At 41.5% G+C, this 19,356-nt stretch overlaps 1 protein-coding gene across 18 annotated transcripts in view; it reads left to right on the top strand.

Moving 5' to 3' along the window:
- TSNARE1 (t-SNARE domain containing 1) overlaps nt 1-19,356 on the top strand; it is a 485,628-nt gene that overhangs the window by 299,088 nt on the left and 167,184 nt on the right. For 17 of the 18 annotated variants that reach the window (XM_049828098.1, XM_049828073.1, XM_049828090.1 and 14 more), the window contains one exon: nt 5,614-5,696. The exons of the other annotated variant lie outside the window; for it this stretch is intronic. In XM_049828098.1, the coding sequence (XP_049684055.1) occupies nt 5,614-5,696 (83 nt within the window). The remainder of the gene's footprint in view (nt 1-5,613; nt 5,697-19,356) is intronic. 18 annotated transcript variants of the gene reach the window in all.

The following is a 19,356-nucleotide window of genomic DNA, read 5'->3' as shown; positions in this document are numbered from 1 at the left end:
AATCGCTGGAAGATGTATCCTGGCAGGCATGGCAAACCTCTGGCAGGGCAATACCATTTTTCAGCACATACATATGTAGCAGATACTTGACATTTCCAAGATGCATTTCAAGGACAGTATAAATCACTCAGGAGCTGAAGTGTTGTAAATTTATGCTGGTGTTCGGCCATTGCCTTATAGCCGCTTTTATTCATACAGACTAGGGCTTTGGGCTCTTGGCCGAAGAAAGCCAGAAGGAAGAGCTGGTTATGACATTTCAGGGTAGTTTAAATAGTGGTCTGCCTGGAAAATGAGAGTGAGTGGTTGTTCGGTGCTTCAATCCTTACATCTGAGGGCCGTGGTGTGTTACTGTGTGGAAGAATTAGAGCTCTGCTAAAATCAAACAGAAAGCTAGGTTCTATCTGCCTTTTGTTGGAAGCAATAACCACAGCTCCTGATGATTCACAGAGCTGCAAATTGTATTTCATTGCACCAGTCTAAGCCAGTGTGACCCATTTAGCCTGAGTTTAGCATATGGGCGAGATTATTTTATAAATCCTCTCGTGTGCGGAATTTATAACATGATGTTTACATTGAAGTTTGCAAATGACTAACCCTAAGCCATTTTAAACGTCACTCCAGAAGAGCTGTCATAGTTTTCCTTCCCCTTAACATCCACAGTTGTGCCTGTAGAGAGCCTGAGGGTCTTTTGTTCGTGGAATGACACTCACTTAAAACTCTCCAAGTACATGGCAATTAGAATGGGCAAAATTCATTTTCACATTGAAAGCAATTTCTCTCCGAACTTGCATCTCTCTGAACTTCCTTTTAATTAGGAAAGAAGCCTTTATACATTACCAAAATACTCCGGTTTTTGTTTTGTTTTGTTTTGTTGTTTTTTTTTTTTATTATGCTTCTCAGTATGTTATATTTATTATTTTTAGCCGGAAGTTGTAGTGATAAAAGAGGGTTAAGCTTATTAAAGCGCTAAAAATAAAAACATACTATGAAACCTGAAGAGGGCCATTTTGGTTACTGCCAAATGGGAGCATTTTAAAATTCTCGTTCACAGGCTCACTTTCCTGTCTTTCAAGCGGTTTTACTGAAAGTGTTGCCTTGTGAAACCACTCCATTCTTGCTGCTTTAGAGGTGCAGGTCATACGGGGGATTCCATGATATGTTATTACAAAAAAAACCACTCCAGCCACTGTCACTCCAGTAATTTCACATATAGGACTCCTCTTGGTCATTAGCAGGGCTTGATCTCAGAAGACAGGTAAATAGGATTGAAAGACACCTCTTGGGGTCATCATGATTTCTATCTCTGAGTGACAAGTGTGTCATAGAAACGTATCAAATTATATCTAAAAGCTGGTTGGCTCCGTCACTTTCACTGTTCCTATTGAAAGGATGTATTTTAGCTGGAAAATTAGAAATCTTTTTTCCTAATTCCTTGGTGCATTTGTTTGCAACCACCATCTGCTTTTGGTGCAGCCCTGTCCCTCAGTTTAATAAAATGGTGATCACGTTGCCTTAAGGTTTTTGTTTGTTTTCAAACTGCACCATAAATTTGTCATCGCAGACTGAGGATAGGAAATTGTTGTGGGATTCAGGCTCTTTGGAAAATCTCAGACCGAGGGCTGGGTTATTTCACCTATTTGGGAACAGAGTCACTGTTCCTTCACACCAAAGCCATAGAGAAGGGGAAAGGCAGACCCCTCCAACAGGTTTTTTCACTCTACCTAGGATCCTACCGCCATCTGGAAATACTTGCCTCTCCATCCCCAAGCAATGCACCTTGGCAAGGAGCCTGAAAACGGGCAAGGTGAAGCTGTGAACCATCACTAGCATTCAGCAAAGATGCCTGAAATAGCTGAGGAACACATTCATCATTGACTTATTACTCACTTATTTGACCCAAATTCTCTTTCCTTCCCTTGCTTTCCTGTGTTAATCAGCAGAAATATCTAGTTAAATTGTTTTGCATATTTATGTCTCATTTTGCTAGAGTTTTAGAGCTGTTTTGGTGGTTTATTGTTTGTTTTAGTTTTTCCCTGTGTCTCAGGATTACAAGTTGCTTCAATTTTTATTTTATTTTTTTTTAACTGGGAGGTTTGCTTATTCCAAGGTTGTTATTCCCCTGTTAGGAGAAAAAGTGAGCAGAAACAGTGCCACCAGGGTCCAGCCTCCTCCTGCAACATCACATCAACTCATATAGGACATCTAACACACACGTCCATCCTACTTGTGAAAGCCTGTGCTTGGAAAAATGTAGATGATGTTTGCAAAACACAGTGCATAACATGATTAGCCAATTCCATGCAGCGCTAAGGGGGCGTTCACAATGTCTAATTTTATCTAATGAAGGCAAATTTCCTTAGGCCCCCTTGCAGGCAACAGAGAGGGCCAGGTTCCTCTGGAGGGCCATTTAAGGAAGATAAATGAAGCTCATTTTGTGATTTTCCCCCTGCCCCAAGAGGAGCACAGACAGATTACTCTTGTTTCAGTAGGATATTTTTTCATAAAGTTCTCCTCTGTAGCTTTTCTATGCCTAATTGATTAATTTTCTGAGGACAATCAGCCTTTAAGAGGTGTTGAGTATTGAAGGATGTCTCCACTAAGGTCCTGGGAAACACCAGATACATGAGCAAGTTCTGTTACTTTGATTAGGTAGTTGTCAAGGCTTTGAGCATACTCCCCCCATCCCTTCCAAATCCCATCGCAAAGTAGCTTAAAACATGGAGGTGCTTTCCTGTGTAAAGTTGTATTTTGTAACCCAAAACCATGGCCAGACTTTGTGCTTCTAAAATTAGCAGGTGTCCCAGCAGGATATATTCCTAGTTTTGGTTCAATTTTTTTTACCTGATTTTTTTTCTTCTTTTCTCCCTAACATGTGTAACAGCTTGGCTGTAGGAAAGCTATGGCATGTTGGAGCTTTGAGTGGTCAGGATCTGAACTTCAATTGGTGCAAACTGGTGTTGTCCCAGTGGCTAGTTCTTATGGACTTCCACAGAACGTATAAAAATTTTTTTAGGTGAAACCAATCTGCTTAACTATGTGTCATGTAGTCATGCTTAAACATACAAGTAAATACTTGTCAACAACTAGGCAACTAAGAATTTGTCACCTTGGGTGAGTGACAAGTTATTCTGGCTGATGAATCACGTCTGTGTTAATGATGTATTAACTCTTTCGGGTTTTCTGCCTTATGCCTTTTGTTTCCATATGCAGGGAGGCTTATATACACAGTGCTAGAAATTGGACTGGGGCTTGTAATTGCCGATTACGCAGCACTGTCTTAACATGCAAACACAGAAAGAAAGCGCTCCCCTGTCCTACAAAGCCAATCTAGCCCACTTTTCAGCTGTTTCTCAGTTCTAACCAGAAAACATCAAGTGTGCCTCTACTGCTACTTGTATAAAATAATATGTAGAATGAGCAATTACTGATTTGTGGGTCAGCCTCAATGTCTGTATGGAAAGACATCAGGGCCAGCCTTGGAGTCGGGACATCTGTTCTTTTTAAACAGAAGTGTGATACCAATTGTCAGTGATAGGACTTGTGGTAGTAGGGTTTTCCTCGTAAACTCGCCTATGACATCATTATTATCATGACAGGTTGAAATCTGTCTACCACGTTTCGCTCAGAAGAAACACCTTGTTTCTCAGGCACCCCTGTTTGAGGTAGACCCTGGGTAGATCCACTCACATGGCAAAAATGCTGCTCTTGCAGTGTGCTGTTGTGCCAATCATTTTTCTGTTCATCATTTCTGGTAATTCAGCACCATTTTTTTCTCCTCGTATTGAAAAGAAAAATCTGACACGTTCCCAGAAATGCCTTCAGCTCAATGCAATACTGGAAGTAAACTCTTCAAGGCTGTCACACTGGTGTGTGCATGTGTGTGGATGTGGCTCTTCTAAGGCTCTGTAGGAAGAAAACTTGATATTTCTTCATAGACAGAGGTTGAGATCCTTGGAAGCCTTTTGGTCTCTTCCTGCTGAGTCCTGAATGCAAGAAAAACATTTGGGAAGTGGTCAGTGATGCCAACCAAGGTCCATGGTGTTAAAGTCTTAATAAAAATGGTTTGAGAAGCATAGGATATAGACAATAAAATGATGCTATATCAATCTATAAAAGTGCTGGCCATGTAGGTTTTTTCTTGTGTACTACAGCATGCATAATCGAAAATAAAAGGAATGGAAAACCATCTCTTCCAGGTGTAATACAAGACTTTTAACAGGTTTCTAAGTGTTATGATGAAGTTTGTTTATTCCACGGTTCTGTTGGTTTGTGGTTTCTTTGTTCTTTTGTTTTTAAGTTGTCTTATCAGAAATGCATAATTACATTAACAGACTCGCAACAGTTTCACTTAAAAATGGCATAACCCAAACACAACCACTTTCCACAGTTTATCTGCAATTCCTCATTTCTTTACCCATCACAAAAGTGGCCAGACTAATTAGTGTTCTTTCCTTCAAAAGCAAAAGAATAAATTACTTAAATCTCCTGTGGCATGTCCTAATACCATCAGTTGAAGAACTTCCATTAATTTTGTTAAGGATTAGAGGAATCCCTGGAACCTTATTCTCAAATTTCTACCTGTGGTTGAATTCCTCCTGATCCTTTCCGTATACTCCATGGTGTAATAACTGCTTGAAAACACACAGAAGCAGACCAAGTGCATATGATCTTCCATTGTGGACAGGAATTATTGGCTGCACATCTGTTAGGGGTCAAGCTGGTCAAGATTTCTAAGATTTCTGCTGAAAACACAAACCCTTATTTGCAGGTTTTATACCATAAGGTGTCTTGCTTTCTAAGCACCGCTCTGGAGTCAAAGTGAATACTTGTCTGTAGTGGAAGCAGGGAGCTGCCAGCTGCAACGTGTAGCTGATAATCTTTCTTTTCTAGTCGCATTTTGATTCCTCATGGTTCCTCCAGCTTCCCCCAACATCATACCTAGCAACCTAGGGTGACATTCTTCTCTCTTAATTTTTAGGTACAGGCAATGTGTCTCAATCTGAGCCATCTGTACAGACCTCCCCTGCAGCTTGGAAATGTCAACCAGGAGTTTAGGTTCTGATTTGTCTAATATCAGCAGCAGCAGGCAGCTACTGTAGACTGGGATAAATTGCACACTACAGACTTGCTCTCTGCTGACGGTGATAGCGCCCGAGGTCACTTGCTTAAGTACAGACACCTGGGGATGGTCAATAAGCCACAAGTACTCAGATGAATCTTATCCCTGAGCTCTAATAATGAGATAATTTTAGATACAGTCTGTTGTGCCCCTTCTGTAATTTAACTCTCATCTAGTCGATTTACCAGTCTTGAGGTTCTTTCTTTTGAATTTTCTATCGGTCTTCCCATTGGTTTCAGTGGGAATGGGATGAGCTGCTGACCTCTGTCCTGTCTGGGGACACATGGAGAGCTGTCAGTCATACTGCCTCTGACTGATGGGTTAGGTATTCTTCAAAATGGGTGATGTTCCTAATTCCCTGTAGTACTACAGCTTGCAAACAAGAGGCTGCTGATGTCTTTATGCCCATGAGTAAATTGCTGAATTGCTGTTGGTATAAAGTCTTTGGTTTAGGTTTGTACCCTGTAATTATCTTCTATTATCTTAATTTGCAGATAGTATTGAAGCCAACATTGAGACTGCATCTTCTAATGTAGAATCAGCCAATGAGCAGTTGGCAAAAGCCAGTCAGCACCAAGTAAGTGGGTCTAAAAAACCCTATGGATACATTCAGTAATAGTATTTAAAATAAAGAGAACACTTGGCGGCTGTGAACCACATGGCACATGGGCTGCATTGGATTTGTGCTACCTGGAAAGATGATAAAGCATACTCTAAGTAAGAGCTAAACTTTTTTCTTATATATATGATGAAATTACTGTAGCATTGACAATTTGCATTACAGTAGTCATTAAGAGATCTGCATATTAAAGACACATTTCCCAGTAGGAAACTCAACAATTCACTACTGTTGTTCTTGGAAAGACTTCATAAAAAGCGCATCGTTTAAGTGTATATGTGCTTCTTATTGGAGTGTTTCCCTATAATCAGGCAACAGTGCTTTTTAAGAACAACTGAGTTGTTGAAAGACATGATGTGGTTGGTGAATAACAGCTATGGGAATGGCATTCAGCACTTTTAAAAGGCAATTTGAAGGTTGATTTTTTGGTTGTTTTTTTTTTCTTTTTTCTTCACTGATGCAAGAATAAAACACACACACACACACACAAAACATTAATCTTTTTGAAAATAGCTTGACCAGAAAGAACTCTTTAATGCTTACAGCTAGTACTTCCTAGGGAGGAAGGGGGTGGGGGAGAGCGAACAAAGAAAAAATTGTTATTGCTTGCATTGTATTAACAGAACAAAAGCTGCTAGTTTCCTTTTTCCCTCAATCATAAATCAGTTTGTTGAAGTCCAAATTGAGTTTCATGTATTTGGAGTCTTGTTATGACAAACTGTAGCTGAGGTCCATGTGAGTACATAGTGCTTCCTTGTTGGTCCTTGGACACAATGAATTCTGAAAGTCTGGGGCAAACTTCCAGACCAAAGGAGTAAGAACTCCACTGAAAAGGAGTTATGTGATTTTAAAATTATCTACAGCTCATTTTCTGGTGAAACGTACTTTGCCAATTGTGGGTAATAAGAACAACTTTTGTAGAACTTTGATGTTGCAGAAACTAAGTGTGGTCTTCAGCTACATTTTGGTTTTAAAGGCACATATATTCAAGATAATGTGTGTCACCTTGTACGTAATCCTGCACGTAATTTGCTTTGAAAATAGCCTGTTGCGGTTTTACTGCATGAAGTCTAAAATGAGACTAGAATAAATTTAATACTTGACAGTAGAGCCGATTGCAAACCTGCAAATGAGTTAATGACAATTTTGGCTAAGAAGGTCAAAGAGTAGTCAGGCAGAAAATGAACACAGCACAGTGTAAAGGATCTGCTTTCTTCAGCCAGCAGAAGCTGCTGAAATAGCCTGCCCAGTTAGGAGGCCCTTTATTCCTCAGATATGTTGATCAAGATGAAGATATAGCCAGTTTTAGCAATTCAACTGCTGCTAAGGGCATAAATGTGTGCTGGCTGGTATTTATGGGAAAATACAGTCTCCCTTGCCCTTGAAACAAGCCTGTATAGACAAATACCACTTCGGAAACTTCTGCTGCCAAAGAAAAAGTGCAATCCAGATCTCCTGTAGAGGACAGGTAGCTGTCCTGTACACTACTGGATGAGAATGTCTAGACAAGTGCATGCAACCCCAGCTTGCTCTTTGTCACCTCTTTCATGAGGTTCCCTGAGATATGGACAGAAAATAAGGTGAAGTTTTTGTGACTTTGGTTGCTGGCCTGCTGTCTGGGGTTTGTCAAATGGCATATGATGCCGCCTCTGTTATGTGCCGTGATTATCTGCTCATCTTACATCCGAAAGGATGTTGTCTCTATAATGTGACAAGAAGGGTCTTGGTCACACATCCCTCAAGGGCTTTTGTAGGAAGCGATGTTGGTGCCACTTGCATACATTCACCTAATACAGTGCGAGTATAGGCCATCCTTCCAGGTTGTATGTGTGGTTTGGGCTGCTTTAGAAATATCTAGGATGGATTTGGGAGAATGATCAGCCAGATGGCTTTGTGGGTGAACTGCTTTCAAGGGAGCTGCCATAGTTTTATACACTTTAAATTCCCTCTGTACTCTTCCGTGCTGCTCAGAGATCAAAAGCACAGACTGTTTTATAAATCTTACTGAGTCATTTTTCCTTCTTTTGTTAAACTGCCAATTCATTCATGTGTTTGGCTGTTACCTACGACCTCTAGTACAGTATGATTGTCCTGTAAATGCAGACTGGCTTACATACATTTGTTATTTATTCCTATTTATATGCATATGTGCATGTGTGTGTGTAGTATTTATATGAGTGTATCAACAAATATATACATAAATTGAGAAATCAGAAATGTCATCTTTGCTGAAACACTCAAGCTTAAGACCTCCTGTAGACCTTAATGAACAGATTTCTGTCAGGAGTAAAGATTAAGTTACTGAAGATTTAACATACCGTTTGCATATAATGCAATGCAGTCACTTCACCAATACCACTTGGCATACCAGTTCCAACCTGTACATTAACATAACAAAGCATCAGTAAATAGCTTTTCTTTAACTAGTACAAAATAAGGCATTTAAGTTCCCTGAAATGATGGAAATGTTTAAACAAATGTAAATATCTTCCTGCTGAGCTCCTTTGCCTGCATTTTAAATTTTGTTAGTTGTTCCTTCATCTTGAGGTGTGCGTGCTAACAGTAGTGTTTTATTACTTTTTGTGAATTCTCATGCCCCTCATCTAAACTCTTCCTCCACCCACAATAAAACTCAACAACCACTCTCCCCTCAAAACCTGTAAAACAATAATAAAGAACGTATGAGGGAAATAGATGGTAAGTGATGTAGTGGTGGCCAGCTTTCAGGTTGGACAAGGCTGTAGGGTGGCTCAGTGCAGCCCGCAGCCAGCCCCTGCTCTCAGCCCAGGGAAGGGAGCAGTAGGTGGTCGTGCAAATGATTCTGCTTCCCTCCTCTCTGTCCTCTCCCATCTCCTACCCTATGGGCTGCACATCTTCCCCCTTTTCAGTGGACGTGTACATGCAGGTAGGTATAACTCTTCGCTGGTCCCCATACAGAGGTGAGATACCAAGCTGCAACCCTTGTGTATCTCCAGCTGACATGAGGCAGCTTGTCTCAGAAGAAGGGTTGGGCACTGTTCTAAGAGGAAGGATCAGAGAGCTCAGGAAAGTAGATGTTTTCAATTTATCATTACGGTCTTGATCTTAGATGCCACAGGAGGTCCCTGAGTCCATGCTGGGTACCATAATTGGCATCCGTGTTAATGCCTGTAGTCCCTCTTCTCAGCTGTAGACTTCACCCCCTGACAGTAACACTTCCCTGCTTCGCCAAGTAAATTCACTAAGGACTCTATGGTCTTCAGATATTACAGAGACTCTATGGACCATATAGAAAAATAGCAATACCCATTATGCCTATCCATGATGTAGAAAAAATTTATGTCATATTCACTTTATTTCCATAATTTTTTCCCTGCCATTGTAAATCATTGTATATGTTCTGATTTCGGCACTGCTTGATTTATATTGGGTGAGAGGTACTTGCTATATCTGTGCTGCAATAGAGGATGTGGTAGATGAATTTGTAATTAATCATGAGCAAAAAAGGTATTACATGCCAAAGGCATAAAAGGTTTAGTGGGAGCTGTCAGAGCTTTGGAAAAAATGCTTTTTTTAATTATTAGCAGGTTTTTTTCCCCTCATTTTAAATTATTATCATTACAGAATAATTGTTTGCACTTAAACTTATTTCTACTACAGGTAACAGTTAAGCTTGGCCACTGCGTTATCTGTAGGAACATGCAGGGTCAAAATGCAAATGAAAGCATAAATATTGGATATTGATACCAGGAGCAGAGGAACAGAGGCTTGCTCCCATACAAAACCCCTCTTGGTCGCAGAAACTTGACAATTCTACTTTCTTGTCCTACTTCTCACTAGAAAATTCAAGTTTAAAAGATGACTGAGAGGCAAACAAGTCTGGCAGAGAGAAGCCAGAAGAAGTAATTTCTTGCAGTAGACTTGCTTTGGTGCCTTTGTTTTCTGTGAGGCTCTCAACTCTTGGACCTAAAGCAGAAATGACGACCCTTGCCATTTAATGCCAATGGCCCAGATTTGTCTCCTGAAATGTCACTGTCCATGTCCCTAGAGAAAATGATTCAACCCACCTATCTTAAACCACCTATTTTAACATGGGTCAAATTGCTCTCTGGAAAGTAGGGATTTATTGGACCAAATATGAGTGAGTGTGTTTGGTGGACACATGTATGTCTGAGTTAAGTGTCTGGACTCCCTTTACATCAACCGGAAGGAGGAATTTCTTCCAGCCCATGCCTTGTCTCATCTCACAGGAGATGTCTGACATAGGTCTGATGGCTGCCTCTCTGGAGATGTCTGTTCTCTCCTTTGTCTAGAAAGTCCAGACGATAGCAATTACATCGCAAACATTTCAAGGGAAAATGAATCCCGTGCCTATCACCTACCCCTTTATCGAAAAAAAGGGGAGATCTAGACACCCAATGGTCTCAGTGCCTGCCTTTGAGATTAACTTAAGTGGGCTGAACATCACACAGAGGGGCTGGCTGCAACAAGATGAGCAGTTTTACTTTGCTCAGTTTGTTCATAGCTTCCTGCAGATGGATTGAGAGGAAGAAAAAGAAACAAACGCAGACTCCACGGATACATATTAAACCAGTTACTCTTTTTGACGCAAAGTTTGGCCTAAGTTCAGCTTGGCCACACTGACTGAAGGACTCTGTGTGCTGACTGTTGAAGCTAATTTGTTTTGGAAGAGCTGCTTGTGTTGCTCTGATTAATGCTGGTTGCTTTCCTTCCCTATATCCTCTGTGGAAGTCAAGCTAATTTGGATTCACTGGCATCGCAAAGGCAAGCAACAGTTCAGTGACCCACTTGTGTAGTCTAAGAACAATGAGTTTTTTTCCTGTAAAGAAGCAATTCCTGGGTCTGGCTTTCAGGGATACACAGAGAGGCACTTTGAAGGCTTGAGCATTAAGGAAAAAAGCCTCATAAATCTGTGACATTTGCAGAGAGATCTTAGTGCCTGGGGATGACCAATAAAGGACTGGCTTCAATTTTTGCACAAATAACTTATTAGTATTTTAAAAACAAAAGAAAATTTGAGTTTCAAAAATCTCCTTCTCGGAGTCTTTGAAATTGCCTGGTGTGCTAGCCTCTTAAAGCCCTTGCTACTCAAATATACTATGATAATGAAGATTGTCTTCTCCTCTTTCCTATGGGTATGCCCTAAGATCCTGACTTACACTGCCATTAAACCTTTTTAAAGCTAATCATTTTAAAACTACGGTGTACAGCCAGTTAGCACCACAATACAATGGGATTGCACCCTAATGTCCCCAGCAGCAGCCACCCAACATGCTGCAAAGCCGTGGTGGACTGGCATGGTTGGAATATCTTGATGCATAAGCAGCTTTGTAGCTACTTAAACTCTTAAGACAAGAAGCAGCTAAATGCTCATAAGGCAGATTCGTGACTTAGATGTAATGACAATCTACTGCTAACTATAAGATGCAACATATACAATCAACCTCATGTTGCTGTTGCTTAGCTGTGTCTGTTGCCAGTGTGAACGTGGCTGAGTTTGCTTCTTCTTTGGGTAATTAGCACTTGGAAGTTTTATTCGAGGGATTATGAAGCTATTCTTTCTTCTGGCGGTTTCTGCCTGTGAAAGTGATGGGAGCTGAATTAAAGCTGCAATAGGAACTCAAAGCTCTGTAAGGACTCCAAGCAAAAGCCATTACTGAAGTGACTGTGTAATTACATGACTGAGCCTTAATCCCCCGCTTCAGTAGCAGAAGGAAACTTTGCCGCCATCCAGAGTCCCCACGATTCCGTGCAGTGATCTTCAGTTAGTAAAAGAAGTCCTTTCCAAATTGTCTGAATCTGTCAAAAAACAATCAATTTGCAGTCCCTTTCTACTTGCTGTTTCTCAGTCCGCAGCAACACACTCACCCCAGCTCAGTTGAGAAACCTCTGCCTGGGCTTCCCACTCAGAACTGATTTCTTTAATTTCAAAGCAATTTCTCCTCCATAGCACTTGCTTTCCTTCCACCCCTTCCCTCTCCCATTAAGCCATATCTCTTCATTTTCGCTCTCAATTCCAATCTTTCAGTCCTCCTCCGTTGACACATGGCCGCCAGGACACTGCAGCCGCAAACAGTCCATTCCCTTAAAATGATCACGCTAATTTGTTTGCCCAGATTGCTCAAAATCTACCATATAAGGATGTTTTCTTGTATTGCTTTTCAGATGTGACCTCGCATGGTCTGTTTTGCTACAGAGCCTTGAAGCAACCCTTGCTGCATGCCTGCCTCTACTATCAGGCTCGTTTTGTCTTGGCAGTGTGTTGTGGCCAGTGAGCAAGGCTGTCCGGGGCAGTTTTTTGAACATTTAAATTGTTTCACCCTTTACTTTCCCTCGACAAATAGCAGCAGCAGCAGCAGGTGGTTGGGATAAAACTTATGCTTGCTTTTTTCCTTGCTCCACTGGCTCCCTATGAAAGACAGACTGAGTTTTCAGATTTAAGAGTGTTTTATTTTGAAGCAACTTCTGTTTGTGTGTGGTTTTTTACTGTATTTTAATGCAGCCCATTTACAAAACAGCTGCTTACCATAGGAAATGGTGTTCAAGTCAGCGGCAGTCCAAGTGATGAATGAGCTGCGTGAATGCAGCAACTTAACCTCAGTGAGGTCTGAGCCATAACATTTATTTAAACCTATCTTTGTTTTCTGTAAATAATGGATCTGTATAATCAAATATTTATTGGGAAAGAGTGTGTTTAGAGCTTTTGGATGTCATGCACTTGGGTGCTCTTGCATGTGAAAGTAAAATCTTTCAGGCTATTTGTAATCACAACCGAACATTTCTTCATTTGTACCATCAAAAAGAGAGAGTTGACTCAGCCAGGTGGTAGCTTAATCTTTCTTTCTTTTATTATAAACCATGCCTAGTAGGATTTTTGGAAGGAAAAAAAAATCTAAAATTGTCTATTGTGAGCTCACTTTTTATTTAAGCACAAATCACTCGAGGAAATGGAAAGGGCAAGAGTGAAGAAGGGAAGGATATGACGGAAGGTTTGGGAGCAAATTTTGTGGTGGGGCTTTGTTGATGAAGCTGTTTTGGCTGGTGAGAAGATGAGTTGGTAGGCTGTAGTCTTTACTGATTGTTCACCTTGGTGGTATGCAGCACTGGAACCGTATCCACATTTAGGAATATCAGTAACATGATGCATGGTGGTCTGGATTCAGTACTTCAAAGGCAAGGATTTTGTATGGGAAAGCTGAACAAGTCTGATCTGTGATAATTCAGAGATGGCAGAAGGAAATCACATACTGTCTTTTGTTTTTCTATTTAATTTGTTTAACAAAATCTCTTTCCAGGGTACAATTTCATTTTGAGGGGTCAGAGATTAAAAAGCAATTTTCCCTCGCTGACAGCGGCATAAACTAGTGAGTTACATTTCTCTTAATGGCCTCATTTAACAGAGGAGTGAATGGAAATCCTTGATTACTGAGTGGAAAACCACACTTAGAGTCATCCTGGTGCCGAGTGGCAGCACATGTAATCAATTGCATTGCCCAAAGGTCAAATCTTTGAGAAATGGTATGAAACTTGCCTCTTAATGGCTAGGAATACCAGGAAGTTAGGAATATTAGCAATGGATGTGTATACCTAACCTGGATCCGATGAAAACCAGGAGCAGAAACTAAGTATCCCGGTTTGAGTCCCAGCTGTATAGCCTGAAGCAGTATTATACTGGGCTGTGAGCTTGTCAGATCTCATCAACTAGCAAAATGGTCGAGCCTGGTCAGTGATCATACTGGAAACCTCCTCTGAAAATCTTCACATGCAGGCAGCAGTGTTTTTCTGTTCACTTTCTGAGTGACTCCTTTCTAGCACAAGGACACTGTCCAAACAGTGCCACCATTCCTGAGGTATTTCATCAAGTTTTGATAATTAGTGTCAGTAAAGGTGCCACATTGGTTTTCAAAGCCACAGTGAAACTAACAGTTGAACTCCAGTATGGTGATTTATATTCTGATTTCTGTGCCTTGATGTTGTACTTAATTCTCATACGCATCGGTTTATAAGCTCATCTTTCCCATAGGGACAGTGTATGGACCTATAATCAGTACAGTGTCATCTCATCTGACTTGGTACTTAAAATTTAGGCAGCTAGTCCAAGACAATCTAAACTTCCTTTGCACATATGTTGTGCTTTAATCCCAGCTGGCAACAAAGCACCATGAAGCCGCTCGCTCACTCCTCACACCCCGCTGGGATGAGAAGGAGAAAATATAAAGGCAGGCTTGTGGGTCAGGACAAGGACTGGGGGGATCGCTCACCAATTTTGGTCACGGGCAAAAGACAGGTTCAATCTGGGGAAAAAACCCAACAAAATCAATTCTATTTACTACCAATCAAATCAAAACAAGGGTATTAGGAAGTAAAACCCAACTTGAGAACACCTTTCCCCCAGCCCTCCCTCCTTCCTGGCTCAACTCCACTCCGGTTCTCTCCACCTTCTCCCCCCGGTGGCGGGGGATGGGGGTTGGGGTCGGTTCCTCACACGGTGTCTCTGCCGCTCCTTCCTCCTCAGGGGGAGGACTCCGCACTCCTCCCCTGCTCCACCGTGGGGTCCCTCCCACAGGAGACAGTTCTTCACAAATTGCTCTGGCCTGGGTCCTTTCTGTGGGCTGAAGTCCTCCAGTCCCAGCCTGCTCCAGCGTGGGCTTCCCCAGGGAGCGGCGGCCATCTTGTGGGGCATCCATCCCCCTGCTCCGGCGTGGGCTCCTCTCTCCCCGGGCTGCAGGTGGGCATCTGCTCCCCCACTCCCCTCCATGGGCTGGGGGGGGACAGCCTGCCGTCTGGTCTCACCACAGGCTGCAGGGGTGGGGGCGGCAGCAGCTCCTCGTCCTCCCCGCCGCCTTCCTCACTGACCTCAGGATCTGCAGAGGGGTTCCTCTCACATCCCACTCCCCTCACTCACTGCAGGTTCCCCTCTTAAATGTGTTCTCCCACAGGTGTTACCACCGTCACTGATGGGCTCGGCCTGGGCCAGGGGCGGTTCTGACTTGGAGCCAGGGAAGCTTCTAGCAGCTTCTCACAGGAGCCGGCCCTGCAGCCCCCTCCCCGCTACCAAAACCCCGCCACACAAACCCAAACCAACAGACCTCTGGAAGACAGTTCATCCTGCTTGTCTTGGTTATTGTACCTTAGTCTGTGATGAATAGTACCCTGGAGGTGAACATCTTGCCTTCATGCTGATAGACAAGTACCTTCAAAAAAGCTTTTACCTACTAGGCAGCTAGGGTTTGGTTTTCTTTGCCTAAAAATAAATATTTAGTATCCTTTTGTGCTGAGTAAAGAATCCTGCTGTGTTTCTGGTTTCAACTATGGAATTTTGTTGTTCCCCCTAAAATTGCAAGTCACAGCTATGTTTAAGTGTTACAGAGAACCTGGGGCTTCTCAGGTGGTCAGAAGTAGCTGAGAACGTAAGTGCTTATTCCCCTACTGTCTTTTAATAACGATATTGATCGTGAAGGGAAAATTATATGTAAGGAGAAAGAAGTTACAGAAAATGAAACTGCTTTTATTTCTATTTTGACAAAACCTGGAAGCACTTTAATCAAACATGTTTTCCACATTCCTGAAAGAAATCACAGGCCTGGTAGCATGTATTTGCAGTACGGCTATCAGGTCATGGTCTGGCACTGTCAGAATTGGAGAACAGGAATTGGTAAGTACAACTTACATTCAAGAAGAGAAAAGAGAGTGGATTACAGTCTTGCTAAATCTGACTTCAGCAATGTGGAAAGCTCTTGAAGACATTTCGAAATGAGGAATTAAAAGCATGGAGTTCAGTGGAGAGTAGGACAAAATGGGATTTCATTTTACTTTGAAAAAATAATTGCAAATCTTTCTCTGTAAGGATAAAGGATTTCCTTAGACAAAGTTGATAAGAAAGACGTGGCTTCCTGGTCTTCAGAGAAACATCTTCTACAATTATATCACATAAGGATTGTCCTTATTTAGAAGATTCATAGGAAAAGAGATGCTGCTACTAGTCCATAGCTTGTTCTTGTATGGTGATCTCTGATATCTCTTCAGTTTGCTCTATATCACACTCTATTATGAGTTCAGGCTGGGCAGCTCAACCTTGTCTTTGAGAGTAGTCAGTCATTCCTATATTCCCTACTGGGCTGATGTATGCGTGCATACCTGCAATAGTTTGGGGATGATAGGCTTCCTCCTAATTTCCTCACGTGGAATATGGTGACTAAGCACACCTCTCACTGGCTTTTCAGATCAGATGGCAGAATGTGAATGGCTGTAGGCCTCAGAAAATGCGTTTTCAATGTCGACACCTGGTCCACAATAACCTGACACGTATCGGTCCTTCCCTAAACAGCTGAAGGAGTAAGCTTGCTTGGGGTTTAGTTTGAACTGAAGACACCTGACTTTATCTGCCTGCTCTCTAGGGACCTAAATCTGATTTGAGTATCTAAATTCCTGTTGTATTTGATGGAGATGGAAGGTACAATTCAGTTGCCCAGCACAGGCATCTAGTGCCATTTAAGATGCACTTGGGAATCCCAAACAGACATGTAAGGCTGACAGATATGAGGAAACCCACAGCCTTCTGGGCTGCCAGCTGGAGGTCACCTCAAATGATACTGGATGCTTGTGTGTGGACAACTGAATTGCCAACTCAATGCAGTCAGCAGAGTCTGGAAAAAGATTCAGCTGGCCTCCCAGTAAATGTGTACTTCAGAGCTGATTCACTTCCTAGACTTTATGGGGGGAGTTGAGTGGTTCTGCCATGACTATAATAAGAGCTTAGACATCAAAGTATGTGTGTGGATGTGTAGCACATCAGGTGTGGATACATACAGCCAAACTGGTGAGATATGGACTTGATAAGTGGGGAAAAGCTTGGGTGGAAAATTGGCTGAACTGTCAGGCTTAAAGGGATGGAACTGGGCACGTCTGGCACAGGGCAAGCCACGGCCTCTTCCCACAAGGCCACTCCTGCCAACACCTGGACATGGACATGCAATACATAGTTATATGATAATAGTTGTGCAGAAGTTTGAAAAAAATAAAAGAAAGAAAAAAAAAAGATTGGTGCTAAATATTATACATCACATTTTTATTGGACTCTAATATCAAGCAAGCCAATTTTTTTCATTATGCTTGATAGTTAGAAAGCATCAGGAGAACTGATTTTACCTCTTGGCTATTGATTATAATGCAACAAACATGACTTGCTAGTGAGATAATCTTAAAAAGAAAATCTTATAAGTGCCTTTTTTTTCTTTTTACGTCAAAGCTGGGGCATAACTTAAGTTAAAAATCAGTGACTTAGATGTATTTGCAGTCTTCTCAAACATAACAGGTATTTTGGACACAGATTGTCTGACAGAGACAGCTTGCTGTAGATTTTTGTCATCTAACAGGAGACCAAAGTTTGGGTTACAGACTCCCTGTGGACCCTCTGGTCAACAAAAGAGACTGGCAACTACAGAGAGAGATCCAAATCTTTGTAGGCTGTTAAAACAACATAAATTGGAAAACATTAAACTGGGCCTTGCACTTGTAGTTTTGTAGGAAATTAATTCTTTCATTGTGTTTGGTGCAGTTGCTTCCTTTTTTTGCACTATGTTCAGGCTAAGAGAGGAATGTGCATCAAGTCCATTGATTCACGCTATGAAACCTATGAAGAACCAGAAACATAAATGGCCAGATGAGACATAGATCCTACGTATTCATTAGGTCCTAGTGTTTTTGTGAGAGTTGCACCTGTTTGCTACAGGATAAAATTATTTCACAGACAAAATACTTTTTTTTTTTTTTTTTTTTTGAAGCAGCCCTGTCCAATATATCACTCAAATACTGTTAGGCAGCCATAAATCCAGACAGTCCTGCCAAGTAAGCTAGATATCAGTTCTTCTTAGGTGCTCCAACAAGTTTCTTTATCATTACTGTTTGTATTTCTTGATAGACAAATCACTAGCCAACAAGTTCTGCAGGCTTAGTTCCTACCTTACAGTTAACACTGATTTAATGAAAAATTACATCAGTGATCTCAGTGCAATTAAACTAATCTAAAAATGTATGAGATCGAGGTTGCACTTGAAAAGTCTCATTATCATTATAGGTAAATGGAGAGAAACTTCTTTCAGACACTCACCCAAATGAAAATCTTCTGCCAGTAAGTTTTGTTTTCCTTGGGAGCATATGAAAAGTTGAATCTGGAAAATATACTTTGCCTGGTTCTGCTCAGACTTCCTGCAGCATGAGTCTTTTGAGTTCTATTAGAATTGTTTCAGCGCGAGTAGAAAATCTAACCCTGGGCTTGTTTTAACCTCTACAGTTGCTCCTCAGGTAGTATAAATGTGTGCAGTGGTCTGGAATTAAGATTTGCACACCAGGTAAGAAATGTCCCTTTTTCTACTACAGATACAACCTAGTAGTATCAGTTGTCATGGCTTATCTTCTTATTCATGGTCTATGGAGGCCATCAACAATTAACATCAGCATTGGCGTATGTATTTCTGTATTCCTGTGTACTGTTTCTAAGTAATCTTTTGTCAACATCAGGAAACAACATCTATTTCATTACATTATTTCTAGGTTCTGGTGAGAATCCATCATCAAACTGTCTTTTCCTATTTCATCTGTTCACAAAAGGAACTGATTTAAATTGCTGGATGGCTTCTCCCTTGCCAGGGAGAAGAGCAACCTTAGCTCTGGCAGAATTTAAAATTGTGTTGTCAGAAGTGAATAAAAACCATGCAGTTTTCTACAGAATAAGTAAGCTTGTAGAGGGACTCTGCAACATTCTCTAGAAGATGTAGTGCTTGGGGAGCACCGTCCAGGAACTCAGAAGTTTCTCTTTCCATAAGGAGAGGCAGACAAAGAAAAGCTAATGGAGAAATTTGCTTGCCAAGGAGATCAATAGATGATACTGTGCAGGTGGAGATTGAGAACTCATTTGGCTGGACAGGTGGAGGCTACTAAAGAGGTTGAGGTCCTGCTGGCAGTAGTGGAAGACAAGTGGTGGTGGTAAGGATGCAGATGCTTAGAATGATGCCCTAACTACAGCTTTGGAGCTTGGCTCAGGTAAAGAGCCGGAACAGTCCCAATCATCCCTTTTATGCATCAGCAGTCAAGCAAGGGCTATAAAGAAGGGGAGATGATGACTCTTCCTTGGTAAAGTCATCTCTAAAGGAGGTAGAAAACTGTCCCATGCAATGTTAGACTACTGATGACAGCCTTATGGCTGACAGTTTACCATCCAGCCATTACATACAATATCAATTCCTGGTCTGTTACAGGACATCGTATAAGGCAAGAATGTCTCTTTTACATGTATTCTCTAAGTTATTTGAAAAGCATTAGTTCTGCAAAGAAAAAGAGAATCATACACAGATGGAAGGAGTTTGTAAGCTCCAGAATTTTATCACCACAGCATGTCAAATGAAGAAGGTGCTCCAAAGGCAAAGAAAGCCCTCTAGTGCATAGTATAAAACATTAACAGGCATTTGTATCCACAAAAAGCCCGAGGAGAAACAAAGCTCCCAAATGCTTTTCCTACATTCACAAGTACAGTGGCAAAGAAAGCACTGCTGCTTGAGTGCCGTGCTGGCAGGGACTTCTCGTTGTGTTGTTAAAACATAGAGAGCTCATGTTCTGATAC

This window comes from Accipiter gentilis, chromosome 2 (assembly GCF_929443795.1).
Source record: "Accipiter gentilis chromosome 2, bAccGen1.1, whole genome shotgun sequence".
NCBI lineage: Eukaryota > Metazoa > Chordata > Aves > Accipitriformes > Accipitridae > Astur > Astur gentilis.
Note: the sequence above shows the minus strand (reverse complement) of the source record. Positions and strands in the feature narration are given on the sequence as shown.